Here is a 15994-nt window from a genome sequence, read left to right as displayed (position 1 = left end):
ATAGATTCTACAGATTTAAATGTCCTACTCGAAAATTGAGCATATAGTTGCAAAGTCTCTGTATCTGCTGGCAATGCACAAAATTTAAAATAAGTGCAAAATAGAAAAAATGATTCCCACTGAATGTTTTAATTTCTCCTGGATCCTTCTGCATATGCTATTCTGTTGGATTTTGAAAGATCAGCTTTTAAAGTCTTAATTTTTGACTCTGTAAGGAAACAAATAAATTACCAATTATTTTTGAACTCAAAATCATTATCAACAACAGTACATTCTGTAATATTTTTATCCTTTACTAAAGCAATAAACTGTTTTTGATAACTATCATTCTTATGCCACTTTGAAAGACAATCAGCTATGCGATTTTCATTTGCAAGGATATGTTGGGCACGTATCTCAAATTCATTTATTGCAGCTATAAAACATACTTCTCGGAGACAGGATTGTAAAAAGGAGCACCTAGCATTTCCTGTATTCAATGCAATGCAAACAGACAAATTGTCGCATAACACAATGATACCACGGTATTTGAAGAATCTCCCCTACAAGTGCAAACATACCACTAATGATAACATTTCTAATGCCCCTAAATGTATTTTTTGTTTAAAATATGGACAGGAAATTCAGAATGGAAGTAATTACCTTCCCAGTATCCACCACAACTCTCTAAGCATGAGTCTGAAGAAAAAATTTGATCTGGTTCAGACCATTCACCCAATGACATTAATGAAACCCCATTATACAAAGGGAAAAACTCATTCCACCAAGGCAATTCCTTTTTAACTTCAGAAAGAATGTGAGATTGTTGTAAGTTGTCTCTTCCATACAACTCCCTTAACCAGTTCAGTAACCTACTAACAATTTACCCAGTAAACGTTGTACCTCTTTCAAAGCAGCTGTATCCTTATTTAACCAAGTTTTAATCAAATCTGTAATTTCCTTTAACCTTTCAGTGGTAATTTCCATTGTCATTTTAACTGTATTAAAAAGAACTCCTAAAAATGGCATAATTTGACAAGGGGGGCAACTTTACTAACAGACTCTTGTAACCCAGATTCTGACAATACTTGACCTAAAGTGAGATATGCAAACTGTGCATTCTCTATTTTTTCGGCTCCTGCTAAATCATCTAAATAATTCAAACAGGGATACCTAAACATAAAAGAATAAATACTGTGGCATTGGTGACCTTCTGACAATCTGAGCTGCACTCCTTAGTCCCATTGACAATACCACATCACAAAATATATGCTTTTTCCAAATGTAAGCCAGCAGATTATAATCAGAAGGACAAATATTTATTTGTCTGTAAGCTCTTGATAATTTTTTTTAAATAATTAGCAATATTGGCCTTTAGCAAGAATGAGTTGAACAAAATCATTTACGTTAGGGAATATTAATGAAACAGTTTCTCCTAAATACATATCTTTATCTATAAAACTATTTGTATCAACGCCAACGTGATTGGAACAGTAGACAACGAAGTGTATTTTATTCATTTTCTGCTCTCGCATTGGTTTATTTTACCTGGGCTTTACACATTTGTAAAGCAAGGATTTTAAGTACTCACTGAACTGCTGTATATGGCAATGAGGAACGCCTACAACTACCATATATGGAAGGCTATGATACAAAACAGAAAGAACATTAAAACTCTCGGGTAAACGATTTATACTCGAGGGCTACGCCCCCTCGTACAAATCGTTTACCCTCGAGTTTCAATGCTCTTTCTATTACTTACAGCACATTGTGTAGCACTACTAAGATCTAAAATAACTCGTCTATCATTGATTTCTTTCTTGGGCACGGTATTTAAAGGTGAAATTAATAAACTACTACTAAAAGGATATGTTTTAAAGGTTCCAATAATTGCATTTTCATTCATTTCTTTCACCAAGTTCTTCTCGATATGCGAAGAAAATTCTTCCGCACCTTTATAATTTTTATATTGCCATAGGGATTTGGGCAAAGGTAAGTTATTTCCATCTGCTGTGAAACCAATGGGAAAACCAAATTCTATGAAATCACATACCTAAAATATCTTTGTAATCAAAATTATTCAACATAAGTCTTAAATAATTAGTATCAATTTTAGTATTTACTCTGAAAAGACAACCATTGTAATTATATTTGCCTGATTGTATAACTAACTCATGGATTCTTACTTTATCTCCTACTTCTCTGAAATTCAATTTATTATTGCTCATCACACAAATGTTACATGTTGTAGTATGATTACTGAATATCTTTTTGTTTAAAATAACTGATTGACCTGAATCACTTGCCCTTGACTGTTTATCTTTGTTATCTGAATTTTGTGCTGTATAATAGAAGCTTGGTAGAAAACAATCTTCAATTTTATTCTCATAGATAATTTCGGGACTTGAATCCCAACATCATGCAGTCATATGAATACAAGCAGAAGAACTTTCTGGGCGTTGCATATTTTTGTGATTTTTCTGTCAACAAGTGGCACAAATATGTTGTGCAAATCACACCTGACCTTTCACAACAACTGTGTGACCTGTCTTATGGGGACATTTATTTCTCTGATATGGAGAACAAAACCAAATGGGACTTTTATTTTTATTTTCATCCCCTTTTGTTTTATATAAATATTAAAAACAAAGACAAATATCAAACAGGGAATGCCACGTACCAAAATCGCAGCCTCCGCAAAACGAAACCTACAGCACGCAGACCTGCACAACACACACACACACACAGCCAACACACGAGGACAAAACGAACAAAGAAAGGAACACAGTGGGGCACCGCCTTGGAACGGTCAGTGGCAAAAACACCACTGGGGAGCTTAAACCGGTTTATGGTGCGCACCCAACCTCACTCTTACCCCCACCATGTTCCAAAGACACGGGACAGTGTAAATAAAAGTAATCCCCTCCAGGTGAATCTCTAACACACGTAATGGAAACAAAAAGGCATGACATGTAAAACACAAAAATGCTCGTGTATATATATATATATAAAGCAAACCTTTAGAACCAAAAACATATGTACTCAATGCCTTTTCAAAAGACAGAGCAACAAGAGAAACATCCTTAAGGGCCCGACGAAACAGGCCAGAAGACAGATATCAAAACAGTTCAGTCCTGGTAAGATTTAAAAACTGCTTATCATAGAGTCCTCCCCCTCTTCCGTCAGACACAATCAAAAAGGGAAGCGTAGTGTCCAACTGTAAACGGGTTGAACACTAAACATGCGGTATGTCTCAAAACAGTTGGGTCGTAACCTCTTTTAATAAAACGTTTTATAATTTTACCAAATACATTTGGAAAATTACCATGACTCAAGATCTTACGAAGTTTGTTAACACATCCCCATAAAAAACCCTTACCTTTACCTTTAACCTTTGAACTTCTAGTTATGTTAACTTTATTCAGAACGGCAATTTCAAGGTAATGGAAGTTCTATTTCTCTTAACACTACTGCGTAATATGACCTAAGGATAGAAAAACTGTAAGTAGAACTAAGATACATTATTCTTTTTAAGAGATCTAGCCTACCTTTTCTTTCTTTCGATTTAATCTGCTTATCTGAAATTATTTCTAGTTTCCAGGCAACAAATAAGTTGAAATTTGATATTTTGGCTTACAAACTCATATCTATGTTTAGAGTGGGTGTATTTTTGAGCATGTTTAACTTCAAAAACGTGTGACCAAGTCAAAATCACTTACAACAGTAACAAATACTATAGAAATCAAAAAAGAGACCAGGCCTCAACAAAACAACTTTATTTGACCAATCAGAATAAATGTAACAAATTCCTATCACCAATGAAGTAAGACTTCACTAAGACAGAAAAAAAATCCCAAATGTTCCGAATTACCCACATTAACAATAAGGCAATTTTAAGCTCGCTTATTAAATATTTTAAATTAAATAAACCAATTGTGAAAGTCAGTTTAGAAAGCAATTCCATATTATGGGCTCTGGTGACCCCTATGTGCAATCAAGCAAAACTGTGTATATAACTTTTAAAGAAGTCTGCCAAAGAAATATACATGCCACTTTTCAACAGTTTCCATGTAATGAGATGTTGTTTGAAGAGCCGGCGGATGGACTACAGACAATAAGATATCACAATACCATACATTGGGCACGTCATGCTCTTGTGCTCCACGGATGCCAATGTCACGACTACAAAAAGCTGGTATTAGTTACACCTAAACATACACAACACTTATTCTTTCCATAAATCATATCTTAATTTGGACTGCATCATTAGCAAGCTTTATCACAGGTATTTATGATTAACATAATACCGCCAGTATTTCAGTACTTATGCTCGGCCAGTACAAGCTTTAAAAAGAACCATTATCGGTGTCAAAACTCAAAACAAAATATATATTCTAAACAATTCGCAACCAAACAACAGAATATAACTTTATACACCTCAGAAACTCTCTTGAACCCATCAATACATAAATACAACTGATGAACCACAAACAGCAACTCGCCGAATGAAGAAACAACTTAAAATTGAAACAAAATATAAACTTGAAACAAAACTACAACCAAATAATAGTCCAAGGATTCTGCTGACCAACATTGCTGTACAAATCATACAACAGTTCTTCAAGTTATTTTTATTGTTAGCTTTATCGGCAGCTATACGCAGTCTTGCGAAACGGTTTAAATAAACTTTAAAGGAATGGATATTGATAAAGGTTCATTAAGTTGTTGCCGAGAGAAAGGTGTAAAGAAATCTATTTGTTTTTGTTCGATTTAACGTCGCACAAAAAAGTAATAGATCATATGGCGATTATCCAGCTTTTCGTAGCAGAAGAAGATTCCTGGTGCCTTTACCTGCAATACTTCAGGCACAAGCGGTCACCTGGGTGGGGTGGAGCAAGCCACCGACCTTCCGTTTGTCAGCTGGATAGCTACCGCACACGATCGAGCCCATATCAGTCTTTGACCTTAACCACCCAGATGATAATGCCCCTGTTTTAGGTTAAGTTTTGGTATCCGTATTAAGTGGCCAAACGGAACAATTTGAATAAACTTGAGAAACAAGGATTTCACAAACTATGCCTGACAAGGAACCGTATGGTGGTTCATTGGAAGAAGTCGTTTCAAGATACTTCTATTCTCATCTCTAGTGGCCTCTAAACGGGTTGAAGTGGAACCTTTTGGACATACATTATTGAGAAAAGTCTTAACAAGAATGATACGGACAAAGCTTTGCTAAGATCTATCAAGTGGAACATAAAAGATTTTTAAAATTTAAGTTCAGTTCAGTCCCTAAAAAGGTCAAGCGAACTATTTTAACAAAATTTAGAGAGTTCATAATAAGGAATGGGTGCTATAGTCCGAGTTTGTTCAACATCCATCAAGATGCTCATGAAAAATTGTATAAGGATATTTAGCGGAACCATTTTAACAAACTTGAAAGATGTCCATTCAAGGATGCTACAGACGAATTTTGGTGTAATTCTAAATATTAATTTCAAACAACAACATATTTTAAGTTAAAAAACGACAGACTATCTCATTAAATATGATAAAACCTCAGACTGAACATTGCTATATTATATCAAAGTTATGCTACATACGTGCCAGACAAGATCTGGTACGATATTAACCTTTGATATAAGATCCGTGGTTCATGTGCGCCAGTACTGTCAAATTTAAGCAAACATTTCTGCAAAATAATAGAAATTCCTTCATGAATTCCTAAGCTATTGTCCAAACAAAAGCGTGGTATAAAACTGACATTGGAGGTGACGGAATGAAATAAATGCGTGACAAGTCATATATAATTCATTCTATTCGATCACACGAAGCATATAGTTTCCGAAACACAATTTTTTATCATAAATAAATGTTATCGAGTCGTTTGCAAGTTTGTTTCCTATATTTCAGTCGGGCATTGTTAAGAGAGTAATAAAAATGTACGATTTTCGTGGTAAAGGTTGTCCGAACATCATTAGGATGGTCAGTATTTGCATGAATGCTTCAATAAACCTCCACCAAACGAAAACCGATGGTGATTGCCGCATCGTGGGAGCTGCAATGAGTGTATCGGTGTATAGCTCCATACATACAACAGCTCTTGTATGTTAGATTAACGAAATTAAAAGCGCTTTGTCCATATATGTCAATTATTGTACTTGTTCAGATAAATGCAAATAGTATGATGTTCATTTCTTATTATTCGTTAGATCCGACTAAATACGGTATTGTTTTTGGTGTTATTTTAAGCGCGAAGTGTAGTAAGTAAACTGTTACTGTATTTTGAAATCGAAGCTTGACTTTATCTTAATTAACTGTCTGCTAATTAAAAATCACTACCATCTTCTTGTCAAATAAAAGCGTGTTTTTAAACCGTTTTGTCACACAACAAAATAAAACATCATCCAGTTATCAAGGTACATTAGAGACACAGAAAATGTTGACATTGAACAGTGACATTGACCTTTAACCGACAAGCATAGATCATGCGTTGACACATTGTCTGATCATGTGGAACGTTTGATAATCTATTAATGCATATACATGTTATGGAGCAGAAACAATTTTACTTGACCTTCAATAGTGACCTTGACATATGATTTATAAGCATAAGTCATGTACATGCATTATCTACATATTACCCTCTATTTATAAACCAATATTTATAAACCTTGCTTGAATACTTTTTTAGTTACCGCAGGATCCAGATTTGCGGACGGAAAGACGGACGGACGGAAAGCATTCCTATAGCCACACCAGTATTCCTAATAACAGACCTTCAAATTCAAGTTTTTAAAGGCGAACACTTACCAAATTTATATATATATTATTTTGAAACTACACTGCGCTGACCATCTTTTTTTAAAGATCACTCTCGTTAACTTTTGAGAACATATATAAATTTGAAAAATAATAACATATGACATGGCTAACAAACACAGCAGTACACGTTATGTAATATGAATGATTATGGCAATAGTTTTGGCACAGTCGTTGATAAAATACATCTTTGAAATACCAGCAGTTCTTTGTAGACGCAACAACTTTTATTTTTTAAAAGAACGCCATTAAACATTGAAACCGCACGTGTTTCCAAATTTCTCAAAACATAAAAGAAATATTTTCTCAGAATCTCTTTCTAATCTTATACCGGTATTGTTTTTATTTCACAAATAAACGTCCAAACACGCTTTCTTAGACAGAAGTTTGGTACTCCTCAAGCCCTATTTATGAACTGTTCACTTTTTCGAAAAAAAATGCAATGTTTTATTAGTAAAATTGTAAATTTCTGCGTGGACAATTCATTTGTGTTGGTTTTTGACGACGTTGCATTCTTCGTTTCCCTTCGTTGGTTATGCAAGTATTTTTTGGTCTGAGAATGCTGTTTTTTTTTTTTACAAATATCTGCACCAGAGTGGGTAAATGGAAAACAAAACGTCATTATCTTTTTTCTAAATTTCTGTATTCTAAATGACAATTAAAACACTCAATAAATTCATACACAAAACATTCACCTATATTCTGTCCTTTTGCCACGATTTCAATAATAACCCCCGCCTACTTGTGCTTCCAACCCTAACTCCTCATTAAGCAAGTTAAATAATATTCATGGAAAAGATTGTTTTTCAAAAGCTACAATTGTTTTAATATCTAAATTACCTAACAGCAACGATCAAAACTTAATTGATTTTTAACAGTTTGTTTGTTTGTTTGTTTGTTTTGGGTTTAACGCCGTTTTTCAACAGTATTTCAGTCATGTAACTGCGGGCAGTTAACCTAACCAGTGTTCCTGGATTCTGTACTAGTACAAACCTGTTCTCCGCAAGTAACTGCCAACTTCCCCACATGAGATTTTTAACAGATCAATACTGGGTTCGAATTAGTAATTCCAACCAATCTGATAAAAACCCAATATATTTTACGTTTTCAGACTTAGATTTTAGATTTTAATTACGTTAAATAGATGGTTGCAAGACACTTCAAAATTTTATTGGATTATCCGTATTGCCTAATCAATCTGAGTTTCTGATATGCCTCTACTAACGTATCGCAAATAATGGCATTACTTAGACAAATCGTCGGTAATTGTTATCGCTCGAGAACTGAATTGAGTGATAAAGTCATTAACATATCCACTGTATGTTCTAAATCAGAAAAGTGCCAGTATTATAGCGTGATGTGTTTTGTTTCGTCTGTATTTTAAATGACAGATAAAATCACCTAATACTTCAGTAATAAAAGACACTTCTAAATCAGAACCAATCTGTTTTAGAATATTATTTGGTTTCTAAAGTATTGCTTAATTCCCTGTGGGAGTTAATTGACATTTTAGACAATACTCGCACATTTACCGCATCAATCGTTCCCATCATATGAATTCATTTCATGATTTATTCATCTATATTGAAAGCAATTATTCGGTCGTAATCTGTTTACTGAATTATATAAATGGACAGAAAGTTCAGTTGCGCTGAGGGCTGTTAAGACAGTAATATCACTTTTGTATGCAATGAAAAATTTAATGCAACCTGATATTTTTTGTACTTGAAATTACGCTTAACATCGGTTAGCATTTCCTGTAATTATTACAATGCGTGCGTTATATTAGAACAAGGAAAATTATTTTTACCTTCACGTGATCTGGCAATCATGTGGTCAATTCGTTTCACTTTTCATGTGGCGTCCGCCATTTCGCCACAGACAACCGGCTAGGCATTTGCTTAGCTTCCCGGCAATGCCCAGAGAACTGAATTGAGCTGTGTGCGCCGAAGTGCTCCGTTCTAACGAAAAAGGCTACCCGGAAAATCAGTTATCTTCGCGATATAATTCGAATGATCATATGGAAATTATGGGGTTATTATAGTTTGCTTACTCATTTGGAACAGAACACAATAAAAAACCATAATAAACTAGAAGTTTACGCCGGAAAGTTCGCTTTTTGTCTTGTCCGTTTCCCGGGTTGAGCTAAACAAATTACCCCATTCTTACATTAGCATCCAGATCAGCGCTGTGCAAGTATTTGAAAATAAGCGCTTAAAACCCTAATATTTGCTGTTAACAGTCTCCGATATATACCATTTAATCCAGGAGAAATGATTATAAACGTACACTCTTTCCGACAAAAGTATTTTCAAAAGTAACAGTTTAATTGCGTCATTTTAAACGCCCCTTTTCCTTATATGCACAGAAGCTCATTCTATGCAGTTTCGAGATAGGAACAAACAAAGCTGGTGGTACTCCATTTAGTATATATACAGGATACTTTATTTATATACAAAATTGAAAAGATAACAAATATCAAGATATGATGATTTTGTACATATTAGTTTCATTAGCGACCTTTCAAAAACTGGCACTTTCAGTGAATATATCTATAGGACAGAATGACTCATTTATTAACGAGGTGTTCTACATGATGCCGACTGATTACGATTTTGACTTAGTTTTTGGAGACGTCACTATAATGAAGAATCTTTTCAAAGATCTTCTTGACGATTACGATACAAGGATACGTCCTATACAGGACCAATCTCTACCAGTGAATGTGTCAGCACAGTTTGTGCCAATGAGCCTGTTAGAATTTGACACAGTGGGGCAGAAGTTTTCAATTCTTGGATACTTTCGGGTGTGGTGGAAGGATGAACTCCTGACGTGGAAAGAAGAAGAATATGCACATACAAATAATGTAAAAATACCAACAAAGGAAATGTGGACACCTAGTTTGATTATATTAAAGGTAAAAAAGTTCAACTTCTTATGAATTTAATCAAGTTGAAGTGCACAACGACATTTGAGCCGTGCCATGGGAAAACCAACATAGTGGGTTTGCGACCAGCATGGATCCAGACCAGCCTGCGCATCCGCGCAGTCTGGTCAGGCTCCATGCTGTTCGCTTTTAAAGCCTATTGGAATTGGAGAAACTGTTAGCGAACAGCATGGATCTTGACCAGACTGCGCGGATGCGCAGGCTGGTCTGGATCCATGCTAGTCGCAAAGCGACTATGTTGGTTTTCCCATGGCACGGCTCATTTGAATAAAAACAAAGACTTGTTTTGTTATCATTTTAGTGTACGTACCAGAAAAACTCTTATATATAACTATACAAAAGATTGATCAAGAAAAGATTAAATAAAACTATATTTATCTGACGTGCGTTCCTTGGTTTTAGCTTTTCTTTTCATTCTTTATTTGACACACTTATATTTTTGACGAAATGACATTATACCATTTAAGTTAAAAACTGTTTCAAATGCATCTGAGTCCTTTTCGCTACTCCAACTCTTTGTGCCACTAAAGATAAGTTCGTTCCTAATGAATTATATTAATTCATGTCCTATGTGACATACTTAAGAGAGAATTTTTAAATCATTATGTTAGGGGACCATTTTTAGACTGGCTATAGCTAAATATATTACATATTTGTTACTTTTAAGCGCGTATAATGGATTCACCTGTCGAGGAAAACATATTATTATCAATGTCCTGTATTTTTTGACCATGAAAAATATCAGAAGTTCCGACTGGTTCTTTTTCCTTTATTCCTTTATGTAATGATCAAAACCAATTATACTTTACAGACAGTTAATGGCGATGGTGTGGTTGGAAACATGGAAACCGACATCGCAAAGGTGTCATCGGCGGGTGATGTACAATGGGTGCCAGAAGGAATTTACAGGTATAATATTTTTACACAGTTGTTATAAATATATCATTTGTCTCTGTATAAAATATATAAATGTGTACTATCGTACTTTTTGATAACAGCATAGTTTGGACTGCATCTGTATATGTGACATTTGTCTATAAATAACATCTTCAAAAAAATCTGTCTAAAATGGCCTTAATATTTCAACATGATTGTTCTCTTTGTCTTTCATACAGTGTGGTTTGCGATGTAAATATCAAGTACTATCCATTCGACAAGCAGATATGCACGATTACCTTCTACGTGTCTGATGAAACTGTGACAAGTGTTGTCCTCAGTCATCACAATGAGGTCACTTTGGACGAATATACGGAGAACACTGCCTGGAAGATCATGAAAATTGTAAAGAAGCAATACAGAAAGTACAATTCGAACTTTATTGATATTCAGTTTCACGTGCAGAGGCGTGCTGGCTTTACAACATTCACTTTGATCATGCCTTTGCTCATGTTGGCATTCTTGAACGTATGTATTTTTCTGGTTCCGATAGGATCTGGAGAAAAGGGATCGTTTGCAATCACCATATTTTTGTCTTATGGAATATTCATCACAATTATAAGTAATACCTTACCCCAAAACTCTCTTCAAATCTCCTATTTTGTGCTCTTTATCACTATTCTATTGTTTCTAAGCGTCCTATCCGTATTCTACACAGTTCTGCAAGCGAAACTTGTTGCTGTTATGGGTAACCAGCCATGCCCGTGGAAGTTTCTCACTCCAAAAAATGAAAATAAAGTTATGGCTTCTACAGATCTAGAAACGGATGAGTTAAATAAAGTAGAAAATGGTGAGATTACGGGAACTGATAAGCCGTACACATGGGCAATGGTTTTCCAACGCCTTGACACAATAATATTTATTCTTTTTCTAACATTAGTTATTCTCTGTACTTTTTCTTTCTTTGTTCTCATGATTCAAAATTAAAAAAAAACTGTAGGGTTTTCTGATAGCTGCGATATATTGTTTTTCTGTATACAGGCACATTTAAATTGTATATATTTTAGCTACTATAGTATTATCCAAATGCATTTTTTTCGACGACATTACAGATCAGTTCACGTTGACACTCACATTCCGTACTTTTCTTGAAGGAAAAGAGTGTCACAGAACAAGAAATTCATTCGCGTATCGCATTCCTTTGACTCGGAGTTAAAGTTTTAAATTTGTCAGCGAAAGATATTTGATCAAAAGGGATTTGACTTTTCATTGCCGGTCATATGTCTCAGGTGTTATAGAACAATGTTTTCGAGATATATCCCTTGTATGTACATGTAAAATGAGTACTGCATTTTAAGCTGTTTTAGTTGGGAAATATAAAAAGAGAGACACAAAAAACGAGGGTAACATAGATGCTGGTATCATGAGGGCCGGTGTAATGAAGTATTTCGACCCCCATAGAATAACGACCCCCGGTCATTATTCTATAGAAAATGTGACTCCTTTCCTGTAAAATATTGACTCCCTTATAAAAAACTGACTCCCTTTGAAAACTCTATAGAATAACGACCCCCGGTCATTATTCTATAAAAAACTGACCCCTCCAAGTAAAATACTGACTCCCTAAAGATGACTCCCTTCGAATCTCATAGAATAACGACCCCGGTTATTATTCTATAGAAAAAGCGACTCCTTCCATGTAAAATACTCACTGCCGAAATTACTAGATTCGAACTCTCATACAATATCGATTCCCGGACATTATTCTATTTAAAACAGTTACTCTTTCCGTGTAAAACACCGGCTCCTAAAAAGACTTTCGACGATAATATCTATCAAAAAGTGGTCCCCACCAAACCTAACGGACAATGTTTCTAGATCTACAACTCTAATACCCTCCATTGCCAATAGTTAACATTTTGATTGTACTTCTACTACTGGTGCCGCTACTTCTATTGCTATTACTACATGTTCTTCTTCTTCTTCTACTACTACTACTACTACTACTACTACTACAACTGCTACTACCGATACTACTATACCTGCTTCCACTAATACGTCTTGTACATCTACCTCTTCTTCTCCAGCTGCTGTTGTTGTTGTCACTTATTCCTCTGCTGCTGCTGCTGCTGCAACTGCCACTACTACTACTACTACTACTACTACTACTACTACTGCTGCTGCTGCTTTCTATTGTTGCCGCTACCGTACTTTACTGCCACTGCTAAGTATTGCAACTTCTATTAATACTACGTTCTATGCTAGCAGTTTCTTGCGCAGTTTTCTTCTGAAGAATTACTTCATACCGAAGTTTGAAGGGATTATTGACACTGGTGTGTTTTGTGAACGTATTGTGAATTGTTAATTTCCTGAAAAAAATGTATACACCAAGATACAGCGTCTAGAAATAGAATCCCTTTTCCCGTTGCGGAATGCTCTGATTTCTGTGTCAAGTGATGGTATCTGGGGCTAATGGTCAAACGGACGGACGGACGGACGGACGGACAAGGGCAAATCTATATGCCCCCCTCCCCCGAGTGGGGGCATAAAATGCAGCAATTAGGCCTTAGGTACATGAGTTATCACTAAATTTGGGGTAGTTTATTTATGGGAATCAATATTCTTCGTGAGGTTCAGTTTACTTCACGTGGGGGAGTCATAGTACTATGATCTGGATATCATAATACTATGACCGGGGGGTCACTTTTTCTGTAGAATAATGACCGGGGGTCATTATTCTATGGGGGTCGAAATACTTCATTACACCTGCTTATATAAATATAGGCTAAAAGGGAAATAATATTTTATAAATATTGAGTTATTTAAAAGTACCATTAAAATAGATCACGTTCACTTGATATAGAAGACAAATCAAATGACAGTATATTAAATATTGCCAAATGTGTAGCTCTAATAAATGGGAAACATATACACATCTAGGATGAATTATGTGATTCTCACATGGATCGAGAATTAACGATATATAAATGATCAGCTGGAATGGGTTGGACTACTTTATTTTTGATGGGCAGTTGAATGGAGACAGCTTTAATTTTTTTAATTTGGACTGCTTTATTATTTAATATTCATCTACGATATGCATGAATGGAATTATTTGTTATCGTGTGGACATTTTTACGAAGTGATAAGGATTCTTTCATTTTCCAAAAAGTATTAATAACTCCAGAAGTGGGTAACCTTCCCCCACCGACATACACACATACACTTTCTGATACAGGTGTGTATTCCGCTAGGTAGGTTTCATCTCGAGTCACTCCATGAATTTCCTTTTAGTGATTCAGAGCCAGAAAACGAATTTCCTTGACAGAAAATAACCGGCGCTATGTAACTTCGTGTCGGATGCAATGGTACTCTTATTGTTATCTAGTAGGATGGGATTTTCGCTTGAGCTGATCTGTATAAACAACTATTGGTTTTTAGTTATTTTCAATCACGTGACTTCAAAAAACGCGTATTTTCGAGATCACAATATCCGGTTGGTTGCCTGTGTTTACCTACTTCACGTTTACATTTGAGACACGTGCAACATAATACCAGACGTTGCTTGAAAGCGAACATTGTGTTGTCAACGTTCAAAGTTCCTGATGCAATAGCGAAAAGAACCATTCGTGTATGTGGGCGCGAAATAACTGTCATTAATGTTGAACAGCGGTCTAGAGTTTTACAAATACCAACACCAAGGCAACATTTTAATTATTAATTATGTATGTGTCATGTGCGTAATCACATTGACATTTCACAGTGAATTCAATGTTCACACTTGAAAATATTATTTGATTTATTCATTAAGGAATAACTCCATGACACTTATGTTCGATACCGTGTTTTCCAGAAAATGGCGGCCATGTTTCTTTTCGCCTGACGTAATTAGTAAACTGTTTATGATGCATATATGTATGATGGGTGACAAATTAAAAAAGCTTAACTTCTGTAAGTCTTTAAGTGATAAGTGAGTTTCTTGATGTGCAGAAGCATCGTGATATGTACCTAGATAGGCTAGTGGTAGAGTTTCGAGTGCGCGAAGTCGTTGTCGATCCCCGGCCGCATCAAACCAAAGACATGACAATGGTAGTGACAGCCCTTTTACTTGGCGTTTGGCATTAAAAGAGAACTTTCATACCCTCGTGGTGATTGTGCCATCAGTTATGAGATGTGATCAATGTAAGTTGTAGAACTTGCTTCGCAATCAACCTGAAATAAATATATTAGTATAAACTAAACTAGATTAATTATTATATACATGTAATGAAAAATAGAGTAAATGATATGTAAATGATTCCAAAATTCAAAGTTTTAGTAAAACAGATACATCATAACAGTTAATCTGCTTACGCAAAATCCAAAATCGCTTTTGCATAAGACGTTAAATCATTAATACAAACTGTAGACATTTTTAGTTTCAGGATTTCTTCGCCCATCTGCATTCCCTTGTCTAAACTAATTACTGTGTGAATATTTCATTAAAAGGATATACAGGTGTAAAAGTAGACGAAAAATTCTTTATTTGGAGACGTACCATATTGTACTTTTCAGTTATTTTTTTATTTATTCTTTCCACTGAAATAAAAACAAAATAGCAATAGTATGAGCATTTGATGATCAAAGTCTTGACTGGACGATTTCACACACGATTTCGTTTTGCATATAACCATAACCATATAGATTTTATGTGATAAAATGGCCTCTTTCAGTTTCTTTAAAGTCTTTGAGTTAAATAGCCTAAATAAAGCACGTATATTTTCAGTGAAAAATACATGAGTATCCCAATAACAAAATACCGTATAGCCATCCTTGTATTGCCACACTGTAGCTACATAGATTGTGTTTATGGTCCCCATCGGACTAGTCATTAATGTGTTTTTGTAAAATATTCTATCAAAATGTCGGATATAAATATTGGATGAAATAATATACATAAGGGGTTCGTATACGGTGGAACAGGCGTGGCATAGATATTGCTATAGTGTTGTCTACATGATGCCGCAATTGATGTAATGGTACATGATGGGTAATAAATGTTATGTAAAAAAAGCACTGGAAACTTGATTATTTATGTATAATGATATCAGAGAAACTGGAAACTTGTTCTGTTTTGTATAATGATATTTGAGAAGCTGGAAACTAATGGAAAGGAAATGGAACCTTGTTTTGGTTTTTTTGTTCCATCGTATTAAATGGTATTAAATGGTACTAGATCGCTTTATAGCTTATGAACCTCATTAACATCGACTTTATAGAGACGACGTGACTGTATTGATTAAATTTTGAAATAATTACATCGAGAAGGCTTTGTGGTATTTAGGTCAGATATTGTTATTAAAAAGCGACTTTTGACTGATAGAAAATGTGACA

The 15994-nt window shown here is 35.0% G+C and overlaps 1 protein-coding gene across 1 annotated transcript; it reads left to right on the top strand.

Moving 5' to 3' along the window:
* Positions 1-9201: 9201 nt before the first annotated feature.
* LOC123552218 (neuronal acetylcholine receptor subunit alpha-3-like) lies at positions 9202-15798 on the top strand. Its single transcript, XM_045341698.2, has 3 exons — positions 9202-9715; positions 10557-10654; positions 10861-15798. The coding sequence occupies exons 1-3, from the start codon at positions 9284-9286 to the stop codon at positions 11606-11608; spliced, it is 1278 nt and encodes a 425-aa protein (XP_045197633.2). The 5' UTR covers positions 9202-9283; the 3' UTR covers positions 11609-15798.
* The last annotated feature ends 196 nt before the right edge of the window (positions 15799-15994 follow it).

This window comes from Mercenaria mercenaria, chromosome 4, assembly GCF_021730395.1.
Source record: "Mercenaria mercenaria strain notata chromosome 4, MADL_Memer_1, whole genome shotgun sequence".
Lineage (NCBI taxonomy): Eukaryota > Metazoa > Mollusca > Bivalvia > Venerida > Veneridae > Mercenaria > Mercenaria mercenaria.
Note: the sequence above shows the minus strand (reverse complement) of the source record. Positions and strands in the feature narration are given on the sequence as shown.

Coding starts and splice junctions, on each gene's coding strand:
- LOC123552218 (XM_045341698.2), top strand. CDS start 9,284: ATGATGATTTTGTACATATTAGTTTCATTAGCGACCTTTCAAAAACTG. Junction 9,716..10,556: donor CTAGTTTGATTATATTAAAG/GTAAAAAAGTTC, acceptor TATACTTTACAG/ACAGTTAATGGCGATGGTGT. Junction 10,655..10,860: donor GTGCCAGAAGGAATTTACAG/GTATAATATTTT, acceptor TCTTTCATACAG/TGTGGTTTGCGATGTAAATA.